Source organism: Atta cephalotes (assembly GCF_000143395.1).
Source record: "Atta cephalotes unplaced genomic scaffold scaffold00010, whole genome shotgun sequence".
Classification (NCBI taxonomy): Eukaryota; Metazoa; Arthropoda; class Insecta; order Hymenoptera; family Formicidae; genus Atta; species Atta cephalotes.
Window position 1 is genome coordinate 6,729,481 of NW_012130074.1, and position 17,895 is coordinate 6,747,375.

The 17,895-nt window shown below is 36.3% G+C and overlaps 2 protein-coding genes across 2 annotated transcripts in view; one reads left to right on the top strand and one right to left on the bottom strand.

The window, feature by feature from the left end:
* LOC105627833 (probable G-protein coupled receptor Mth-like 1) overlaps window positions 1-5,586 on the top strand; it is a 166,539-nt gene extending 160,953 nt beyond the window's left edge. The window contains exon 7 of the mRNA XM_012209111.1: window positions 5,253-5,586. Within this exon, the coding sequence (XP_012064501.1) occupies window positions 5,253-5,586 (334 nt within the window). The remainder of the gene's footprint in view (window positions 1-5,252) is intronic.
* Window positions 5,587-14,120: 8,534 nt separating this feature from the next.
* LOC105627834 (E3 ubiquitin-protein ligase UBR4) overlaps window positions 14,121-17,895 on the bottom strand; it is a 29,613-nt gene continuing 25,838 nt past the window's right edge. The window contains exons 34-43 of the mRNA XM_012209112.1: window positions 17,623-17,813; window positions 17,369-17,545; window positions 16,816-17,232; window positions 16,345-16,740; window positions 16,128-16,262; window positions 15,702-16,043; window positions 15,062-15,516; window positions 14,592-14,916; window positions 14,358-14,517; window positions 14,121-14,185 (exon numbers count right to left, since the gene is read on the bottom strand). Of these exons, the coding sequence (XP_012064502.1) occupies window positions 14,121-14,185; window positions 14,358-14,517; window positions 14,592-14,916; window positions 15,062-15,516; window positions 15,702-16,043; window positions 16,128-16,262; window positions 16,345-16,740; window positions 16,816-17,232; window positions 17,369-17,545; window positions 17,623-17,813 (2,663 nt within the window). The remainder of the gene's footprint in view (window positions 14,186-14,357; window positions 14,518-14,591; window positions 14,917-15,061; window positions 15,517-15,701; window positions 16,044-16,127; window positions 16,263-16,344; window positions 16,741-16,815; window positions 17,233-17,368; window positions 17,546-17,622; window positions 17,814-17,895) is intronic.

Here is a 17,895-nt window from a genome sequence, read left to right on the forward strand (position 1 = left end):
GAGAGAGAGAGAGAATCATATAAATATACTTATATAGATAGTATATTTCTGCGATACCTGCCTCGTCCGTCTGTCGTCCTTAAGCCGCCACTTCCTGACTTTGCACTTAAATCGCGGAAAGAAGGATTTTCTCACGTTATATCGTACCTTCATGTCTCTCATAATGTGGGTTTCTTGGAAGAAAATACCGAGAATCGTGAGCAAGATCTACAAGTGCGGACACGTTGGCAAAAGGTTTTATTACACACTTTTATATACGCGATTGCAGCTGTACATTTCCTTCGTAACTCATATTTATCAACCCTATATCTCTACCCCCTTTTTTCTTTTTAATATTCCCGTAAGTCATACATATATCGTAAGTCGCAAACCACCTGGTTGGAATTCTAGAAGAAAAAGACCGTGACCCTTTGGAGAGGGCACCCCCGACGATTGCATTCTAACAGTACCATGGCAAATTGCGTTGATTGCAAAGCACAAGCGTTCGCGTGGCGTCTAAAAATAATGTACGCCGCATAGCTTATGAATGATTAACTGCGCGAATGTCAAGAAACTTCGAAAGCCGCCTGATGACGAGTAAACATGCGGTGCAGCGATGGTTAAAATTTTATTCGAAGTCGTCGACCCTTTCTAGTCGCATCAAGCCACATTTGATATTTTCCAAGTCATCGTCGCAAGCGCGCAAATTTCTCCCCCTCCCCCCCCGCCATCTACTCATGTCAATTAACTCCGTCGTCGAGTTCGCGGACCTTCCGCCATTCTTGCCGTCCGCGAAGATTGACATTTATTTGCAACCACGAATAAACGCACATAAACGCTCCCGTGGCTGTCTATTTCAGATCGTTTTTCGTCCGCGTCCTTCTCGTCGCTTCTTGGCGTCGCCTTTCATCTTCCGAGTTTATCTCGTCTCTTTGCGCGACTCATTCAATATCCACTGTTTTTAATCCATCGATTAAACGAGGTAATAACTTCGCGATTCCTGCTCCATCGCGCTATAAATGTGTGGAAACGCGGAATCTCAGCAGAATCACTGCTCATCGCAATTTATCTTATAATTAGCGCGAAACGTGACGTTGATCATTCTCCTTTAATGGTTTCTCATCACACATTTTATAGCACATTTACAGCTGTGGAAAAGACCGTATTATTTACGAAGACGTGCGAAATACGATCAACGTGCAAAAACGTTTGAGCCATCAGTTGTAACCGTCCGTAATGCAAACAGCAAAAGAAAAAAAACCGTGATACTGTCTATCGCGATTGGAAAATGGAATTTTCTCACATACGTATAGATCTTGTAACGACTTCATTCGGTCTGTTTGCTCGGAAGAGAGCCAAAAAGGAAGAAGTCACGCATGACGATCGTTCGAATCGCGCGTTTCCCTTTCCCTCGATCCTAGATAATGAACATCTTCCCTCGAGTCTTTTGTTGGGCCGTTGCCTCCTGAAACTCTCGCGTTTCTCTTCCGCGCATTCTCATTTATTCTCCCGTTCCTTCTCCTTATTGTCTCGCGTTACACACCCGGACTGGACCACCGTGCACAGAATGGCACAGAACAGTGCAGGATTCAATATTTACGGAGCTTCCGAGTGTGGACCCATTCCACCTCGTTCACTCGCATTCTACGCTCCCCGCTTCCCGTAGGAATTCTCTCCCGTTTATTGTTGTTCGCCGTGCGCGTAATATTGACCCTCGTGCAAATTATATCGTACTTTTCCACATCCAGTCGATACATCCCACTTCCGGTCGCGCTTTGTCCGATGCGCGACAGCTGTCATGGTCGATCGTATCGCATTCATTCGGTAACGTTTTGAAATCTTCCTCGTTTATTCACATCGCTCGCTCGTGATCTGAAATTTTCGCGCGGACACGCCAACGAAGGTATAATATCGTGTAGCGCTTTCTACGGACGGAAGCGTAATATTACCTCATTTATAAAACAGGATCCCTCGCGCCTCACCATGGAAACAAGATGCATTTAGTCTGTATCTCCTGAGGTTGTAATTATTTCGTACTTAAGCTTTAACTGTGTCTCTGTCACTTATTTTATAATTTACACCAATTATGTTCTCTTTCGAGAAAAAGAAGAAGATATCATTCTGCGCGCAAATAATACTGAAGAATACAAGAAAATCTAACGACAAATATGTACACAAAATGGAGAATAATTTTTATAAACAATATTAAACAACGTATCCTTTTAAGATTATGATGTGAATACGTAACAAATAGGAAATTGAGGTCCAAACTGGATCTTTATTACTTAAATGGCTGTTTTCTCTTTTTTTTCATATCTGTGAGATTCCTAATCCGCAACAATTATTCAAATACGCGAGACAAATTTTTTTTCTCAAACGATTACTTAAATCGCTCTATATTCCTCCGTTTATGCTTAGGCTTTACACAAGGCAGGAATAAAGGCATACAGATTAGTTTAGATCCCCTCTTGATTAAATCTTTTCACCGCTTATTTATGATATCATCACCCTACACTGTTAAAGCTATAAGACTCGTAATTGAAACGACATATCACGCGTTTTAGTCTTTACTGCTGCTATTTCAATTTCTGTCTGCTCGCCGACACTCTCGCGACTCGAGGTACCAAATTGTCTTCACAGAAAACTCCAGCCATGTCTATCGCAAAAAAAAAAATAATAGACGGGATTCCAAATTATTCTCAACATCATTCTCATCGTTCCTGCCTCTCATTCCTTCCTAAGGTTTCTTCCTCTCAAACGTTATTTTCGATGCTCGTTCATTTCCTCTCCGCGAGTTCGCGCTCGCGACAGCCGAGTGACTACACTCGGTCCGTTCATAATAATTAGCAACGCCAACGAAAATAGAATTCTCGGTGACTGCGACCGATGTGGTGTGTCAGGATAACGCCATGCTGGTCGACTCGCACGCGAAGCGACATTACGACGCCATAATTCTGCGATACCGTCCGGTGTTACGGGCCGCGAATATTCTGACAGGACGCATTAATAACGCTTTGACTTCGAGGTTTCCTGTGATGGAATACAAATATCAGGATTGTTACAAAATTGGAAATCAGAGAAATATTAGGGAAAAGTTAGAGAATTTTGCAATATTTTATGAAAAATTAAAATTTTTGTTGGCTCTTTAAATGCAAGCAGTGTCAGCAACATTAATAATAATTTACATTGCTTTGAATTGCTCTTTCAACAAAATATTCGACGGTCTCCAAATCAAGATGAAAATATAAAAACAAATTTAATATTATTGAATTTTAATATTATTGAAAGCAGGGAAAATCGTGAAATATTTTGTCTGGAAAAGATTAGGGAAAAGTCGTGAAAGTTTTAGAATGAGGAATTTGTGGCAATTCTGTATATGTGATGCATAGTACAATACATCGAATGCGCCAGTGTGAGGGTGCATTTATTCGCGAGGCTCATATGAATCGTTTAATAACGGATAATAGTCCAATAAGCGAAACTTTTCTAGTGCCTGTTTCGCAATAATCCACGAATAATAGCGGATTTCTCTTTTCTATCCTTCAATACGAAAATCGGCGGGACGAATTTCGAGCCATATTTTGTAGGTACACCGACAAAAAGGGGGAGAAACGGAAGCTTCTCGAAAAGTCAACAGTTAAACGTCAATGAGGAAAGCGAAAATTTATAATCGCGTATTATTTGATCGCCTATTATTTATAACGAGACAAAGCGCAGTCTCGCATATCAAATAAACAATGTCAATTAATCGCGTACCATTTACATTCATTACGCACGTCATATGTTGCGAAGCGTACGATTGCTTTATTGACCGTCAGGGAGAGAGTCTCATAGCGCGATAAATAATTTCTTGTAATATCGCATTCAGCGACGTTGCTAGCACAACGATCATAACGTAAACAATAGCGAAATATCAACCGGACTATTACAATCAATTTCATTCATGATCTTTTGTGCCTGCGGCTTCTCTGGTTTACACGTGCGTACTAACCGAATGTTTAACTGAAATCTACAACCGTACTTCTTCATATTCTTAACCCTCTTATATTAATCCTAGCACACATTTATTTTTTTGCACGCTTGATACACACACTGGGGTCCCTAGGACCCTATCCATATTTATGTGTACGTAGCTTCCATAAAAATGAATATATTTCAATTAATTTTTTTTCCATGGAGAATTGATTAACCTTTAGACAGTCGGCATTTTTTCATTAAAATAGTGACTCTTTTTTCAAAACTTTTACTGTATAAGTAACATTCACATGGCGCAAAATTTTGAAAATTGTGCAGAGTCACAAAAGTAGCTTTTCCGGCCGGGAACATACGATCAAATATAAAAAATGTTTATTTTCTCAAAAATAGTGTGTTTTGATTGTATCGCTGATTCCAATTCTGAGCATAGATTTATAAAATTTTGAGCTCTAAGTATTAGACAATATTGACAACATCAATATTAATATAAATTATATAAATTAACGATTATAGACTTATGCAGAGAACTTTCCTTTAACATTACTCAGAGTTAATGATGTAGAAAATTTATAACTCCTTTTTGATTTTTCTTTTTTGTTTGGTTTTTAAATTTATTTTTTGTATTTTTATTTTTTGTTTTATAATTTTATAATTTTTTTATGTATTTTTATATATTTTTCAATACTTATGTTTTTTTATATATTTTGAGTATGTATATAATTATTTAATATAATATTAGTATTGAAAATACTATCAAAAATGATGATTAAACCACACAAAAGTGGCTTTCTCAGCTGTCTAAAGAGTAAGGAACAAGCCCATAATGTGTAAAAGTTGATAAAATTAAAAAACTTCAATTTATAGGTTTAAAGAAAAAGAAAAATTTAGAAACGCGAAAAAATTTCAATTTAGAAAGATGCGCTGAGATTAAGTATATGCAGCTAGGATTAAGATGAAATTTCGAAAAAGTAGAGAGATTGAATCCAACCCAATTGTTTTGATCATCTAATCAATATAATAAATGGATAAAAAGAAATAAATAATATATATTATAAAACTTCTTTCTCTGTTAAACAGTGCATGCTCTGTAAAATAAACGAAGCCAAGTCGCATTCGATCTCCCTTAAGAGGGATAATTTTATTTTAATTGTCATCATCGTCATATTATCTTAAAAATTCTCGAGAACGTAAATAAGTATGCTATCTTGGAATTCCAAGTAAACATTTTTCATTTTCTTGAAAGAATTTTCTGTTTATACATCTTGCATTTAAGTTTTTCTGTTAATTTCTACTTTCAGAGCGACGTTAGGCCGCATATGTATGAAGCTGGTGATCGTGATGGGTGTTACTTGGGTGGCCGACGTGGTCTCATGGGCTGTCGGCGGACCGCAATACATCTGGTACTTCACCGATCTAATAAACGCCTTCCAGGGAGTACTGATTTTTGCAGCGGTTGGCTGCCAGCCGCAAGTTCGAGCCGCACTGAAGAGATTCGTCAGCAGGAACCCGCAAACTAACGCCGGGAGACAGGGTAACGGTCACAGCACAACCAGCCATGGGATGCCTAGCATGGGTGACAGCGTAACGCAAAATCCGAGCACTAAAACTGCACCGTTGGAAACCATCTGCTAGAATGGTTCTCCCTCCGAGTCGATCTTTCACTTAAAAGTCTCTCATCAGTGATTGTTGGTGAAAATCATCGAATACATTTGGCATTGGTCGGCCGATAAGCGCGATGAGAGCAATCCGATTTGAATCCGTGATTGAACCTATCGAGAGATCGTCTCGCGGCTGCAATTCGTTGTTCAGAGAAGTTTTCATCGCGGAAAATTTATACGGAGAGTTACATGGAGAACGAAATGATTGTAATGGGGTCCCATGAATGGTCTCCGTTCACCAGGAAATCAGCGATTGCACTTTGCGCCGACGACTCGTCTGCAGTAAACGGTACTGCGTCTCTTCCGCTGTATTTCTTCTTCGTGAGCAAATTGATAAGCTTTGCGCACAATGTAACTCTGTACATTGGTACAAACCGAAGCGTCTATATATAATAACGTCGGACTAATCGATTAGGATATTTCCGCGATTATAGGATCAATTGGACAAGAAGTTTTCTGTTGTTGACCTGTTAAAAGGTCGAGAAACTTTTGCTGTTTTCTTATTGACATTTCCCAAATAATATGCGAGTACAAGAGAGGCCCGGGAAATGTCTAAAGAATATTCGAAAGTGTTTAAGACGCCTTTCAGACGTATTTTAGGTATGTTTTGTACTTTCTCGCTGTTTGAGTTCTCGCGAAACGCGATAGCGTAATTTCGTGCGGAAGAGAATTATTTACGCTTTGTCCTATCTGGTCGTAAAATGGCGCACGAAAATGCGGATTTCTATTCGTAGAAAGAAAAAGAGAAAGAGAATGTACAACAAAGAAACGAATGACACAGCGTATAAATGCGTGTATAAGGTAAGTCACGTAAGACTTGATTTTCCTGTCGCGAACTATTCGACGGTGCAGTCGTTAATTTACATCGTCTCGCAACATCTGTCGAGCGAAATACACTTGGAAAATCAACAGCGCGTATACGATTATCTGAAATCTCGATAGTAACTTCCGGACCGTCTCGTTCGAGCGGGTGCTGATCGCCAACAATCCATCAGATTGCACGAAGCAGGTGGCAAACACACTTCGTTCTAATCATTGGATTTGAAAACTGAATACACTTGCACCGACGAAGATAGATCGTGAAATTTCGCTGACGAAAGAACGGGAACGCTAATTGTCCATTCCTGTTTTGGTTCTGCCGGACTTACCACCACGCGATCCATCTTCTCTGACATAAGCTATTACTCACCGTACGCAATTAACAGAAACTCTTTGCTACGATATCTCGTCGATCTCATTTTAGAGCATTTTCGTGTATATGTTTCTTTTTTTTATTCCCATATAGCGTACGTAATATCGAGAAAATCGCACTCACGAAATCGCACGAGAAAGATATGATACTTCGAATTTATTCCGAATCATCCGTCAGAGATTTTGAATCGCGATATTTTAGCTCGAGTTTAATGCTTTCGCACTCGAGGCACTCTAGACGACGAGACATTGTACAGATGTCTGTATATATATTCAACGTATCTATCACGAGCACGACACGAGAAGAAGTGCAGAACATTCGAGGCGACGGGTGTTAATCCGAGCAACACAAATGTTTAAAAGGCACTCGTCTATTTCGATCTTTTCTGATGTCTTTTAATTGCGAGTTCCTCAGACAATTACTGTTTTTTATGTACCGTGAATATTCATCACTAAATATAACGGGCGTGTGTTCGGTACAAACACTTCATCGCTGCCTAAATACGATCCGAAGGCTATTTAAAAATTTTTTAAATTTGTATCTGTCTAAAAAGGGTGTTCAGAATTTACCCTCGCTTGACGCCCAGGAACGCTATGATTTTTTTACGTAGCTTCGAGAACCTATTCGGATGCGCATCGTTCATAAATCAGAGTTCGTAATGGCTCTACGCCGCTAAAACAGACAATGACGCGTACTCTTCGGACCTTGGTAGCGGCAGAAACAATGCATGATTTATGATCGAGGCGAATTAATATTCTTTTTTTTTCTTCGGACAACGATATTCATTGATATTAATAATATCGGCTCGCGACGAGCGCAAGTATCTCCCTCGAGATTAATCATTTTTTAACAATAGAGCGTCGTAGCCGCGTTATTACGTGGCAGTTTTGCTTTCTAAAACAATTTTGCCATTTTACGGCAAATTTTTCGACGGCCAGTTTTTGATAATGTAATCTTTTACACCAATAATTCGTTATACGAGTAATCTAACGTAATCTTCTATTATTATATTATTAAAATATTTCGAGAATATAATTCAATTTTTATTCGTACAAAATCTTTAGACTGGAACGAGATGAAAGTATCGTGTTACATCTATTATAATGTAACAGCGTAATTAACGTTCAACGAGAGCAAAAGCTAGAGACTACAGTTTCTTTCAACTTAATCATTATGTTCTCTCGAGATTCGAATACGAAAATTCGAGACGAAACGAGTCTTACCTTCGTTGCGTCTCGTATCAAAGGACGATCGGGAGTTCATCACGGATTTCCTTCCGAGTCCTCTTTACTTCATTATTCATCGGATATTATCGAATCTAGAAGCAATCGTTTTTCCGTTTCCCTTAGCATAAATCTGCATCGACGTCATTAGCCGGGTCTGGGCGGATCGGTCGTGGTATTAAATATGCAACATCGTGGCTTCCGAGCCACAATTTATTACTGATCAGTCGAACGGTCCTGTTTCGATACCGAGCACATGAAAAAAAGAACTTCATTGCATTGCGCGTACAGCACGTAAAAACGTTCCGCACGCAATTCGCATACACGCGATTTGTCGACGTGTGCGTTGCTCCGCACACGAATAATCCGTTTCTGTGACCGTCCGGCGAGTGGATCCTTTTACGCAACGTTTCTGCGTTCCGATCGTTTTTCTGTAAAAGGAATCGAATTGATTTCGACTCGATCGTTTCGGAATATATTTATACTGATGACCATCGCGAAATGACGAAATTAGATAGAATATTTATTTCTACGCGTTTTATTAATTTTAGTTTTTCAAAATTTTAAACGATTAATTAATTTTAATTGTTCACGTATTTCGACGTATAACGTCGAAATATTTTCTTGTTTCTAAGGGAGAATTTTTAGAATATTCGTGTTTCCACTTTATGTGAGAGACAGTTTGATATCTTTTGCGTTATAAGTATTCATTTAATTTTCCGACAAGGGAAGCGGAAAGACTTCATGGAAGGGAATTCTAGAAGAACTGCCGCGAAGCTCTATATACTGCCAGAGATACTTTATCAAGTACATGAAACTAATCAGGATAAACCGCGCAACTGCCACTTTGAATAATTCGTCTTTTTTCTTAGTATTATGAAAGTATTATACGATACATAGCCGCTCGATAGTACAACGAATCACCGATCGTCGACCTCTGCTTTACAATTTTTCGAGCGATTTTAACGTAACGAGATCCTCTTTGCCTGGAGCAATGATTACTCCGTATACGCTCTTCTTAAGAGATTCAGAATTCAACTAGATCGCTCCACATCCGGCGCTCTCTGAAGCGAAACGAGACGTCGGTTTCGCATCAGGCCCGGGCTTACAATCGCGAAGCGTAAACGGAATTATGTATAGGTAGGTCAAGGCATGTAATCGATGTCAACTCGTGACAATACACATTAGGAATTCAATGCCTTCTGAAATGCCTTCCAAACGTGGCGTTCGATACGCCAAATCAAGTATACAAAGAGGAATTGGACGACGGAGTTCTTGGTCGATTCCTCGAGTTTGACCCTTTAGCTGCGACACGTGCAATCATTTTTTTTTTTCAAAAAAAACTTTTTCAAAAAGACTTTTAAAAAACGACGAGACGGGAACGCAACAGAATATCACGATATTTCTTTAATGCGATGTGAATTATGAAGCGTTCATGAAGAGTTTCATTATTTCCACAGACTACATTAACGAACGTAGAATAATATAAAGTGTCAAATTAATGTAATGAAGATTTTGATTAATTTCTTATATTGTCTTTTTTATATTCGCTTTCTCATCACATAATTTTTAATAATAAATTAGATATACGATATGTTTGCGCACATCTAAAGGATTAATAATTAATTATCCATGACGATTTCATCGTTCCATTTGTTGTTTATCCTAAATAAATGTCGGTACTGAAAAAAGATTTGGTAATAACTATCAAATGTATTTTGTTTAGCGTATTAGTAGCATCTAATAAATATTACCAAACGTAATAATAATAATAAGAATAAGTAATAATAGTAATAAATTTTTTGTAATAATAAGAAAAACAGGGTAATATTTAAGAAAATAAAATTTAATTAGTTTGATTAGATTAACCGATTTAAAGAAATTAATTGGTTTGATTAGATTAATCGATTTAAATTATATTTCATTGAAATTATTTCACTAAACAATTATCTTTTTAACAACTATCATCTAGGCTTAATTATTATTACCAGACTTTTTTTCAGTATACATTTAAACAGCGGTGAACGGATTACACGAGCTGTTCACGTGTGATGTATTTATCATGATGAGAAATAATCGTGAATATAATTTTCACCAGCGTGATTTTCGTTTTATATCCAGACGTATCGCAGCATGACAAAGTATACTCGGGATCGTTTTACATCGTTATCAGGACAAAGCATTTCGTTTCGTAACATGATACATAAAGAATGGCGGCGCATTTTAATCGCGTGGAATTGTGATTGCTGATTAGAAACCGATATAAGTAGAATTAATTACACGATGTAATCGAATATAAGATTATATAAACGAAATCTCGCCCGAGTTTTCGAGCCTTGGCGTACGAGATTGGCGATTCACAATTCATTTGACGCCGAAATTTAGTGATTAGGAATTAGAGATTAGGGAAGTCATTGTATTTTATGTACATCTAAGAAGAGACTGAAACGTGTGTCCCTTGTCTACTGGGATCCAACCGGGACTGATTTCCGAATGAAAGTACTTTGCTTGACGTTTTTATTATTATTCTATTTATATCATCAAAAAATGCAAAAACTTAGAAATCGAGCAATAGGCCTGTTCGTTTTAATTGACTTGTATGATTTATTTTTCTTCTTTTTTTTTCACGTTTTTTTTCACGAAAAGAGAAAAAATGAATTATACAAGTTCAGTTAAAAAGAATATATTTAATGCAACTCGCATACAACGTCACAAGAAGCGAGCAAATTCTTTCCTTTAAATCCGTGAAAAAAACTTGTGGGTATTTTAAGTATTAAAGTGGGTATTCTACTTTATAGTGCTGTTTTTTTAAATATCAAATATTAACAGACTTCACAATCTTAAAAATAAAAATAAACAATATATTTATTATATATGCGCTTTTTCTGAAATTAATCGTTTATTTAGAAATCTTTCATTATCCAGTATTTAAACATTCTCCCAGTCAAAATCTTCCATTTACACCAGGATTCAGGACTTGGACAGCAATCGTTTTGTTTTCAGAATTTTTATTAGTCGAACATTTATGTTTTAAAATAGCCTAAATTGCCTTCTTCATTCTATAATGTTTCGAATTTTTATAAAACTTTACAGAGATATGCTACAGACTAGAAGAATTTTTAAAAATGTAAAAAAAATCGATTTTTTTACCCAACAAAGTAGAATACCTCCTTAAAAAAAATCACAAAATAGCTTCAGAGTCGTTAACGATATATGGGATAGAAGCGTATTCGCTAATTAAATTTATCTTTAGCTTAATTTCTCAAATCTTTAAATTTTAACATAGATTTCAATTTCAAGCTCGGTAATCAAACACAATTTAATTTCGAATGTCAAATGTTTTAATAAATTATTATCCTTCCATCGTTCTTTCGTAAAAACAGATAATCTTGACGTTTCAAATAACAAATGTAAATTATCCTGTAACAAGCGCAAACTCACTTGTTCATTTTTGAAAGCCAAATCGGAATTATTCGCGATCAGACTCAGTCCTGGAAAATCTCGTTAGTTCCTCCTTTTTTTTGTAGCGTTCACGATTGCGAAATGACGTCGCGGCTCGATTAATTCTTCTTTTCTGTCTTCATCAAAAAACCTGACATGATTAATTGCCTTCTCGTAAGGAATTGATTCCGTATCGACACAAGGAAATTAAGCGACTGAATCGGCGACGTTATTAGTTATCTGTTAGTATATAAGTTGTGCGTGTGTGTGTGTGTGTGTGTGTGTGTGTGTGTGTGTGTGTGTGTGTGTCGCAATTAATTAATTGCGTGACAGTGCGTGTGTAATTAATGTGTGTGGAAAATCCGCGTGTGTAATTAATGTATCGAAAAACAGTAACATCGTTGAAAGAAAAAATTAAGAGAAAATAACGATCGGATTAATCGACAGAATGATTAACATATTTCATCGCATACAACGATTCGTCAGTAAAATACTGCCGCAAGCGGAGTAGTTCTTCTCTTACGTCGCGTCCGATGCACAATAATTTAAGGAACTGCACTATTTATCGATTTGTAAAAGTGCGTATATTTATAAGCAAGTCACCGTCACACGGCGGCACTCATAGCTCATCATATGCCATCGCATTCTTGTAGATAACATCCTTATCGTTATTATTGTCATGCTATTGATACTACCATTAATTTCTTATTATTATTATAATTAATACCATTACTATATAATCGACATTTGTTTCTTTTTTTTTAGACCGAATTAAACATACTTAGATTACTCTAGCATAGCATAAATCACTGCGATGTTTCACATTCGTCCTGCGCGAGAATTAATGCGATGAAATGAAGTCTGCGATCGCGAATTGTCTCTGATGAAGAAACAGATCTTGAAGAAGAGATCGAGTTCTTTTTGAAACTGTTGATTTAGTCCAATACAAATATAATTTTATATATATATATATATAAAATATGAAAACAATCTTTTCTTTTTTCAATTCTGCAATTAACGAATAAAATGTTCCAAGAGAACGAAAAAAAATTGATCGGTTTAGATTTAATTACCATCTTTCTTTCGGCACGCGAAACACAAAACGAAGCAACAGGTATCAGATTTAGACGTTACAATCACACGATTGTTAAAATTACCCGCGTTCATCGTTTAATGGCTTTTTGGTCTCGGCTAAACCGCACGATTCGCCACGATGAATTTCACGCTTGTATATTAAACTTGTTTATAAGATACGACGATAGTATCTCATAAAGAGAGTACGAAATATTATAATAATCGATGAAGTAGCCTTAAAGTAACTTATTTGAAGTAGATTGTTGACGTAAAGGTATAACGATTTAGACACGCAACAGCGCGTACACGTAGCTTGCCAGTACGAGTAGTATTAAGGGATAATACATTTTGGACTTTTCGCGGCTCGAAACAATAAATATTGTTCGCTAAGTTGACGCGATGTATATTGCGAGCCAATGAAATAATGAAAAAAAATTGCGTAAAACGCAGATTTGTTATAAAATATGCCCTATTAAATTCTAAAGATTGTTTTTCAATTTGCAATAAAAGTGCGAGTTGCAAAAACTTTAAATAAATAACGAGTAACGTAATATCATCAGCATCAGATAACAGCGTATATTAGTTTGTAAACAATTGTTTATTGTGTCACGACAATTTTGTAATGATAATCATACATACATTGGATTTATTTTAATTTACAAATCGAACGTCGAATTTAATGTGGGCACATATACTTGTACCACATCTGTTCATCTCCACGTTGAACGAGAGCAAACTTACTCAATTTTGATATTCTTTTTTCTACATTTCGTCTACGAAATCGGTTTCACTGCCAAAAGGTATATCACGCTGTTGTCATGAATTTAAATTATTAACTGATTAATATTCAAGAACGAAAACTTTGTTATGAAATAAAATAGCACGTGCGAAATAAATTTTTCGAGAAAACGAGGAGGCTATACAACGTAGACAATAGTGTTAACAATAGTTTTAGTAGTACCTTAGCGATAACGTCATTAATGGTATAGAATATAGTTATTATTAATAGTGAGCGAAGAAACATTTATACAAAAATGATCGTGCATTGTCCGATCGTATACCATTCCTATACAATGTATCGTAACAGTATTTGCTATTATATTAATGGTAGTAAACAGGAAAAACTGTTAGTACAAAATTGTATCTTATTTTTTATCAACTTACCCCATCTTTATCCTAATGATTCCTAAAGAAAAAAATGTGAGATAATATCAAGGGTAATAAATAATCTTGAAAGATCATATATATATTTAAACACTTTTATTTAGTCGCATTTTATTAAAGCATAAGTTTTTTTCATATACACATTGTCTACAAATAAAGATTTATAGTAGCAATGAAGAATAATTTATAATAATCTATCTCTCATCACACATGTATATAACGCAACACCCTAAACAGTTCCGTCTGTGGGTATATATTATCATGTTAAATTAATTTTTGATATAGAACACGAAAATCCTTTCGATAGAAAAGTCTTGAAAAGAATTATATCGATTGGGGGAGAGAACAGAAAAGAAAACCAATTCGCTGGTAACAATAATGCAGTAAGCTACACAATGAGAATTTCCAGTATCTTCAAGCAAGGCGTCGTAAAACATCAGTAATGTACGCAGAAGGATTTTTTATATCTTCTAATAAGCCTGCAATGTGACATATTCACGTTTTAATCGGATCAAACAAAGACGAATCATTGAAAGATTTAATACAAAAATTAAGTCTATAATTCTTATAAATCTTTTGGTTTCAAGAAAATAATTTTGAAAACTTAATTTATTACTGAATTCTTCGATTTCTTACATTTACAAAACTTACCAACAATATCGCAAAATTCCTCGAATGATGTGCATGGCAACAATTCATCGCGATACGACGAAAGCACACGTTCCGAGGCTTTTAGCATGGCTTCATCATTATGCCTGATGTATTCAGCCAGAACTGAAGGCCACTGGTCATCGGATAAAACATTTACTTTCTGTAAACATAGAAAGCATGATTTAGGCAAATAGACTGCTGTACGTAGTTAATAATTATTAAAATCATTCGAACCTTAAAGAAGTTTGCATAAATAGAATCCACTAGACCAAAGAAGATTAGAATATTTTTATAAATAGGATAATCCTTAGCGCTTGGTTCCATAATAGTCTTTGTAGTGGCTGAAGGGGATACGTAACGTTGATGTGCAAGGACGAGTAATCGATTGAGATGCGTAAGTCTATGAGATTTCCAACGAGCAGGTGTAAGTAGAAGAAGCGAAAGTGTGCACTGATATAATGGACCCTCTGCTTCGTAACAATTATCGAGCCACGTCGAACCTGGTGGTACTTCTAGATAAGTCATTAGAGCTTTATCCTCTCTGGATGCTGATCGCGTTCTATAAAAATAAATATCAAAAAATTTGTAACATCAATAATATAATTGTTGTATTAATTTCCTGTTTTTTTCATTTCCAATTTTGTGATCGTTGAATCTTTCTTCTCTTTATTATAATTTCTAATATGTTATCAAAATATACTTACGTATTAACGACGTACAGAGCCATGTGTATCAAATATGGCACTATATGCATATTTGATTGAGGACCTCCACCACCGGTATCTTCATGGAAACTCTTTTCCTGAGCAAATCGCAGAAGAAGCAGCTTCAGATCATGAACAGTCGATGAATAAGATATATCACGGTGACTAGTGCATTCTTGTAGGTATGTATTGTGCCTAGCTAAACAACTGGCAAATCCAGACTCTGGAACTTGTGGACCCCATAATGGCAGCAATCCGTTACATTTCGTATTAGCGTTCTGTAATGCTGCGCTTTCCCACTCGTCTCTAGCGCGTGCCAAACGTACCGCAGACATATGGCAATCTACGTGGACCACATTGAAATGCGTGACAGTCGTATAGCCTACAGTTTTTCGTTGCTTTGTCTCAAATTCTTCTACATTGCAGCGCTTCGTGAATGTATAAACACCTAAGACCTGCAAAATAATAATAAAGAACGTAATCATTAAATAAGATAAAGGAAATATATAAAAAAATATTTAACGCTTCTAATAATATATATTACATAATGCTAATATATTATCATTAATAAAAATCAGTTTCAAATATTCACATGACCTCAATTCTAAAATATACAACAAAAAGAATAAAAGATATATACCATATTTGGTTTAAATTTGTATCCTTCGCGACAAATAACACAGATCAATCCAGTCTCATCGCCCAGATCTTCCATCTGCTGAAGAATCGTTCCGCTGGCGGTGACTTGACCCTTATCGTTAGTTTGCATGCCAAGTGCACCCAATTGTCTCTCACGCATTGCCATAGCTAAGCGTTTCTTCTCGCTGCGAGTGTGTTGACGAGCTTCTTCAATGAGTTCGGCTACTCGTTTATTAGTACATAATGCTTCCAACAAATTCTCTGCTAGTGAGCCAACATGTTCATTTGAAGACACTTGCTCTAGTCGATGGATGATGCTAATAGTTATTTGCGAGACAGTCAACTACAAGAAAATAAAAGAACAACTAATTATATCAATTATCATTTATTGATAAAAGAATTAATCAAGACAAAATATCTGTATTACCTGAGTCGGCTCATGATCTGTAGCTAACCCAGTAAGGAATCGTAGAATATATTTTAGAGCTGGTTTGGATATAAATTCCTTCAACTCATCACTATCTGTGCGTAACAATGTAGGTTTAACGCATGGGGCATGTACCTATAAAAACGTAGAAAAAAATATAATTACCCGTACAACATATTCTTATACTTATCTCGTATTTATATCGTTTTATACTCACGGTGATGTACTCAAAGGCATCTTTCACTATGCCCATACTTATGATATAATCTTTCAGTGTATTTCCAATGGCATTTCGTTCAATGCCTTGAGTGAGTATGCAGAACAATTCTAACTTCTGTTCATCCTCAGGCGTGTGCTCAAAATCGAATTTGTAAAAGTTTAATACAGGTTTGAAGTAATCACACAGGAGTGCCATTTTTTCTTTATTGCCGTAAGTCAACGCCGCTAAGACTCTCGCAAGGTGTGCAAGTACGCTAGCACTTTGCCTAACTGCCGTGGATTGTGTGCAGGATAGGAGGGCCTTGATATGTTCAGGTCCACCGAGAGTGCGCGAAAATGCTTCAAATGCGTTGAATGGTTGCGACGCTGCGTTCGCTAATATCGTTTCCATAATCTATAATCAATATCAAATATTCATGTATTGTTTATAGCGGTAAATAAAAATTATCTTCTTTGTCATTATACTTACGTCTAATAATTGCTCAGTAATTTTTGCTTGAGAATTTTCCGACTCTGTGACAAGACAACGTTGGAGAACGTCCAAAAATACGGTTACTGCTCCTAATTCAGGTTTGCTTAGAACTTCTTGATTTTTCTTGACCTTTACGCACAATCTGAATAATTTCAATAACACTTGAAGAAGAGGTCTCGCGCGATTCACATCGTGTATTGCCGCCAATCTATCCAGCATAACTTGAAGACCGCCGCAGTCTGCAAGTACATTAGCCATTTTGTAAACTTCCTCATTGTTCACTTCCTGCTCGCTACTGGCGTTCAAAGTTTCGACAAATTCTTCGGTTGCGTCTCCAAGCAAGCCACGCATACGATATATTACACGCATGGCATCACATTCGCCGCCTTCCAATACCCAAATCTTCTTATAAACCTAGATAAGGAAAAGAAAAAACATTATGGTTTCTCATAGAAATACAATTCTCTTTAGTTAACTATTTGTATAAAGAAATAAACATAATGTAAATATTTCAAGAATTTTACATGTTTGCCAAAAACTATATTCTTACCTCCTTAACAAGAAGATCCAGACTAATAATTTTGTTATTGACGAGAAGTTCCATTCCGTTATCATCTTCTAAAAGTGCAACTAATTCGCAATCTTGACAAATCTTATTCTTTACATCCCTCATAAGTGGACCAAGGCCAGGTTCTAAGCTGCTATAAGGATTTCCTAACATTCTTCCCTACAAAAGTAAAAAAATAGAAATATTCTCTACGTAAAATACAAAAATTTTATTTGGAAATGGACACGTGGACTCACTTGTAAGAAATCTTCCTGTTGTGGATCCTTCTCAAGCGTCAAGAAGAATTCTCCGATATCATTTTCCTCCGGATAAATAATCGAACACAATCTTTCAAATATAAATACTGGAGTACGAACATCTTGAGGATTCTGCTTTTGTATCGTTTCAACGCAAATTGCCATGAATGCCTTAGTTTCCTCTTCGGTGCCTAATGCACAAAATAAATATTTCATTCTCGTATACGAGCAAAGATTATTGAAAACATCTAAACGCAGAAAACTTCAAGATTA